This window comes from Punica granatum, chromosome 3, assembly GCF_007655135.1.
Source record: "Punica granatum isolate Tunisia-2019 chromosome 3, ASM765513v2, whole genome shotgun sequence".
NCBI lineage: Eukaryota > Viridiplantae > Streptophyta > Magnoliopsida > Myrtales > Lythraceae > Punica > Punica granatum.
Window position 1 is genome coordinate 33,771,576 of NC_045129.1, and position 6,000 is coordinate 33,777,575.

Below are 6,000 nucleotides of genomic sequence, written 5' to 3' on the forward strand. Positions count from 1 at the left end.
GCCTACAAATAGGGACAATATTGAAAGAAAATACTCTTTCGATATCAATACAGCAGATCAGATTTTTGATTGGCTTAGGTCCCATAATAAGATTAAAATTAAAGGTAAAAACAAGGTTATGAGTAACCAGGAAATCAAAGGTAGAGAGCACTATAAGTGGCAGGATACCTTTGCTCATTCTATATCTAAGCGCCTGCAAATAAGGAATCTAATTCAAGACAAACTACAACCGGAAATAAACATGAAAACCACATTGAGTAAAAACACTAGTCGTTGTGATAAACCTTATTATTTCCGACCAGACAATATTTGTAGCCAACATAAATATTTTATCAGCTTAATTTTCTTTTGCAAGACCTCTGGATGGACAACCTCGAACGTTAAGGAGAAAATTTTAAGTGATTCTAATTCACAATATCATAATTAATAAGGTTATTATAATAAAAAATAATTTTGACAATTACTGAGTGATTAAGAAAATTTTATTTATGTTTTTTCACTTTTCATAGAGAGGCAGGACTTTCAAAGAATTTTTCATTTTCTAGCAAGACTATTTGTCATGGTGTCCAATTGTCCATCACACAAAAATTGGGGGTTCCACAAAATTATGTATGCTGGGCACCAATGCAATTTGAGTTTGTCATGCTAGAATTCGCTAAAATCGCAATTTTGGACCAAGTTCATCGCCGCCATGGAAAATGGTCGGTCTTTCCATCAATAGGAGGATGCAATACGGGTGAAAATAGACCAATTCCGAGATTGCTACAGTCAATCGTAGAAAATGGATATCATATCACATATGCTATAAAACATAGACAATGTACCGGTAATATGATCTTCTATTCCCTAGGATTTGGAAATTACCAAAAGAATCCACTTAGAATTTAGAAGGAAAAGAAGTTTTCAGTTTCTCCCTTTACAAAGAGATTAGAAACCGTCTTTTTCCTTTCACCAAAATCCGACAATACCTACTAAGCAAAACCTACAATGGGAAATAAACGTGAAAACCACATCGAGTAAGAACACTACTTACTGTGATAAACCTTATTATTTCCGACCAAACAATATTTGTAGCCAAGATAAATATTTTATCGGCTTAATTTTCTTTTGCAAGACTTCTAGATGGACAACCTCGAACGTTAACGAGAAAACCTTAACTGATTCTAATACACAGTATCATAATTAATAAGATTATTATAATAATAAATAATTTTGACAATTATTGAGTAATTAAGAAATTTTGATTGATGTTTTTGCACTTTTCACATGGAGGCAGGACTTTCAAAGAATTTCTCATTTTCTAGCAAGACTATTTGTCACGGTGTCCAATTGTCCATCACACAAAAGATTGGGGGGTCCACAAAATTATGAACGAGTCCATCGCCATGCTAGAATTCGCTAAAATCGCCATTTTTGACCGAGTCCATCGCCATGGAAATTGGTCGGTCTTTCCATCAATAGGAGGATGCAATATGGGTGAAAATATACCAACTCCAAGATTGCTACAGTCAATCGTAGAAAATGTGTATCATATCACATATGCAATAAAACAAAGACAACGTACCAATAATATGATCTCCCATTCCCTAGGATCTAGCTTATATACCGATAAGTAACTAAAGAAAGCTCGACGTGTTAACTCAAAACATAAAACAGCTGAGAACTTCCAGGTTTATTCGCCTTGTCGATTTATTCAAACTTTATCCTTCTCTAAAACAATATTTGCTGAAAAGCTCCTGTGACCATGAATACTCGTTGTTCGGTCTGCAGGAAAGGAAATGAGCCTTTTTTTTCCCGGAAACTATCTTCAATTGTATGTAACATATTAAACATATTAAGATGTTCGACATTTTATTTCAGATCACCGACAAACAAGAACATAATACTAAAAAACCTAATATCCTGATTGCACGGAGAATAATTAGATTGAACCGATAAATGAGGACGGTGCCGGTGGAATAGAAACCTCAACTGCACCTTCGAGCATTTGAGTGACTTTCTTCATAGGCGGCCTCAAAGATGGGTCTTCCTGTATGCACCACATTGCTACCATAACGAATCTCCGCATTCTCTTCATGTCTTCAAGCATCTCCTCGTCGCCCCCTCCAATTAGATCAAGCTTACCTTGGTAGTAGCAATCATAAACCCAATCAGAGAGTATCATCTGATCCTCATCATATAATTCGAACTCGCAGCTCTTCCTGCAGCAAATCAGCTCCAGCAGCAGAATACCGAAGCTGTAGATGTCCACTTTAACAGAAATTGGCATGTTCCTGAACCATTCTGGAGCTAAATATCCCTTTGTCCCCCTGACCGCAGTCATAGTTCGTGTTTGGTCAGTCATCAGAAGCTTCGCTAACCCGAAATCGGATATCTTCGCCGTGAGAGACTCATCGAGTAGGATATTCTGCGGCTTTATGTCGCAATGGATAATCTGCTTGCTGCACTCCTCATGGAGGTATAAGAGGCCCCTGGCTACCCCACAGGCAATCTCGGTCCTTTTAAACCAGCTTGGCCTTGAACCTTTAAACAGAAAATCAGCCAGTGAACCATTTGGCATGAACTCATACACCAAAAGGCGGTTCTGGCCCTCGTTGCAGAACCCGATGAGTTCGACAAGGTTCCTGTGATTGGTCCGTCCAATCGTGCCCACTTCGGTATTGAACTCTCCATCACCATCAGCAGTTAACTTTTCCAATACTTTTACCGCAATAACCCTACTCTCATTACATGTGAGAACTCCCTTATATACCGACCCAAAAGCACCTCTACCCAGCTCTTCCTGGAACTGACCGGTCACTTCTCTGAGCTCCTGGTATGTGAAACTCTGCATGCTAGTGAACGGACTTATCACATTCGGTTTCACACCTAGAGCTTTTTGCCCGCGAGTGTATCGGAACCAAATCAGGGAGGTTAAGAGAAGTAGGAACAGGTTTAATGCTGCTGAGCTGCTCAGAAAGACTGATCCAATAATAATCATAGACCTGTTATCTCTCTTCCTTGGCCCACCAAGCGGGATATTCGGAGTAGAGTTATTAGTCCTCACCTTGATGAGGGCTTTTGTGTCACTGGCACTGGGATCAAACGCTCCATTCGAGACAGGCATCCTCTTCTTCCAGCAGGTGCTGCCTCCAAATATTACAACATCGCATAAGCAATCATTCAAACAAGCCTGCCTGCAGGACTCCTCATCCTGATTCCGATAAAAAGCATAATCATTGAGTGGCCAATTGACGTTGATCATATCGCGCATTGTGAATAACTCTTTTTCCAGCATACCTGAAGATGGAGAATCTTTAGGTCAGTCAGGTTCTAGAATACTTTACCTTCTATATATGTTCTGAATTTCATTTGAGCACATTTATGCAGTCTTGCTTAATCGATATGATCCAGTTTTATTTGGCATTGGCCAGTTTTACGGATTTTACCTTCATCGCAACTCTGAGGTAGAAAATCCGGCTTGCATCCATCCATCTCGTATGACGGATCAATATAGCTGTACCCAGATGGGCATTTGCATCTTGGCCTCTGGTCATCTTCGAGGACACAGTAGCTGTTCACCCCACATGCCCCAACACCAATATTTTGCCTAATACTTGTGCAGATGTTTGTTGGGACTGGGGAAGAAACTTGGGACCAGCCCATGACCCTCCCTGAACCCAAGCTCGCATTTCTCGGGTAAACATACTGCCTGAACACTCCATCGTATTCGAGGACCGCTCTCTGGTAAACCTCGCTGCTCGAGACAGGTTGAGACATTATCTTACTGAGCACAGAACCGTTCCTATAGGTGAGATAGATCTGCCCTGTCCGGTTGAAAATCACCTGATAGCCACTGCCTGCAGTTTGGGTGGACCAGTAGGAGGAAGTTGGGTCGAACATCGGGGGAGTGTACATAACAAGATTCCCATCGCCCTGCAACCAAAGCTCAAATCTTCCACTTGAGTAGTTCGTGGCAGAGTATCGGGATACAAGTTTGGCCCCTTGATCTAACACCTGTGTAGGCAGAATTGTATCGGAAGGTTGACTGAAACTCTCCCACAGGTTGGAGCCTTTTCCATCCTCTAGGACAAAGTTCCCGGTGTCGAGCATGGATGCATAGGAAACTCCCGTATCCGTCGGCGTAGCCCAAATTTCTTCACCTTTTGGATCACTGAGAACTAAACGCCCCTCCCGGGTCAACTCAACATTTGATCCTTCTGGAGCCAACTTATCCCCGTTTGCAGACCAGATAACTGTTTTCTCATGTATCTTATCGAACCATATGGCCAGTAGAAAGCTCCCATTACTAATCCTCTTGAACCCAAAGGCAAAGTCTCCCGAGGGTGACTTCCATGAGGAGTTCGGACCATCTGCAGGGAGAGATGAGCCCAAGTTTATGTTGCTTTGAGCTTGGGACAATGTGGCAGATGGAAGAAGAGGAAGAAGAAGCAGAACTCTAATGGCAGCAGAAGCCATGAGAAAGCAAGTCTTCAACTTCTAGGACTGGTTCAAATTGCCAGCTAGAGATGAATGATGAGACTTAAATGCCTCTTTTTTTGCCCTTTAGAGTTGGACTAATTTTCCCTTATATAATCAATCTGATTTCCTAGGCGGGTTGGAAATTTTCATACCGGATCAGAACCAACAGAGTTCAAGGAGAATAACAAAAGTCAACATGCAAAAGACGTGGTATATCTTCCATTGCATTTACTTTTCATATGGACTTTATAGCCAACGCATTTGGAAATAAACTGATCCTAATAACAAATAAATGGCACACATAGTCCAACCACGAGTATCAAATTTGAAATCTCTTGGTTACCAGACAAAGCGTGACCACTTCACTACACCCTCTTTGATATTGAGTCTTCCATTTGCATGGATCTCAAATTGAAGTTGTCTATATATGCTTGATTTTTTTTTTGGGTGTAATCTCGGGGCCGAAACCCAAATCTATATGCTTGAAATTTATTCTATGTCATTTCTATATATATCATGCATTGGGGCATGTATTACGTTGGACCTCAGGCCTTCTTCCTGAGCCCAGTCCACATCACGTCCGATCTGCCAGGTTTTCCCTGTGAAAAAATGGCTCCTCATCGAAAAGATAACCCAAAACTATATGCTGTACTTATAGCGCTGAAAATGAATGGACATCGGGGAATAGAAACTGGAATTATACTTCCAGCAAAAGCATGACCTTCTTCCTGGCCCGACCTAAGAGATGGGTGGTGGTCTTCCTGAACTTTTTCGACAGACAAGGAAATGGCTTTCATGTATTTTTGCAGTAGCTGAGAAATGGTCTATGGATGTTCCCTGCGAACACTAATCTTCTGATCATTCCTTGAGCCTGTAACTCATGAAACCACAGCACGTGATGATTTCTCTCCATGAAGTTGTTGCCCACAACTAATGCACCGGTACATCGAGTAATAGGGTTGAGCGAGATTTGGTCCCACAATTATTTCACATCTGCACCACACCAGTAAAACTGATAAATTTGGACGAAAAAGTCACGGCGTGTCAATTTGATACAAACACCAAACTTTGCGCCGTATAGTTAAAGCATCCAACTCATAATTGGCGAATTCATAGATTCAATTCCTATTGGATGCACCCCAATGGGATCCTCCAATAAGTCCATTGGAATTGTCTCTGTATCAATAGAATCACATCATCCATATATACTCGAGTTTGACGTAACTGGTACACCTTGTGTCATATGGTGTTATTTTTTCATAAATTAAAAAAGTACTTATCTTAGTGAATGCTGTAAGATGAGATAAAACCCACTTCTGAAAATTTCATTTAACGCATGTGTTAGAAATATATTGATGACCTACTTTTCCTTTGCAAGACTTCTAGATGGTTTTGGGGCTTCCATATGGATGGATCTAAATTTGAAGTTTTCTATGCGTGAATTTCTTCCTACACGTACCTTCTGTATGTCATATGCCAAGAGATCGCATGTTGGATTGACAATCTATATATATATATATATACACACATACACAAACA

The 6,000-nt window shown here is 40.7% G+C and overlaps 1 protein-coding gene across 1 annotated transcript; it reads right to left on the bottom strand.

The window, feature by feature from the left end:
* Window positions 1–1,664: 1,664 nt before the first annotated feature.
* Window positions 1,665–4,458, bottom strand: LOC116200562 (G-type lectin S-receptor-like serine/threonine-protein kinase LECRK3). The gene is made up of 2 exons (XM_031531397.1): window positions 3,429–4,458; window positions 1,665–3,279 (listed from the first exon to the last, which is right to left on the bottom strand). Exons 1-2 carry the CDS (start codon window positions 4,456–4,458, stop codon window positions 1,922–1,924), a joined length of 2,388 nt encoding a protein of 795 aa, XP_031387257.1. The 3' UTR covers window positions 1,665–1,921.
* Window positions 4,459–6,000: the final 1,542 nt, after the last annotated feature.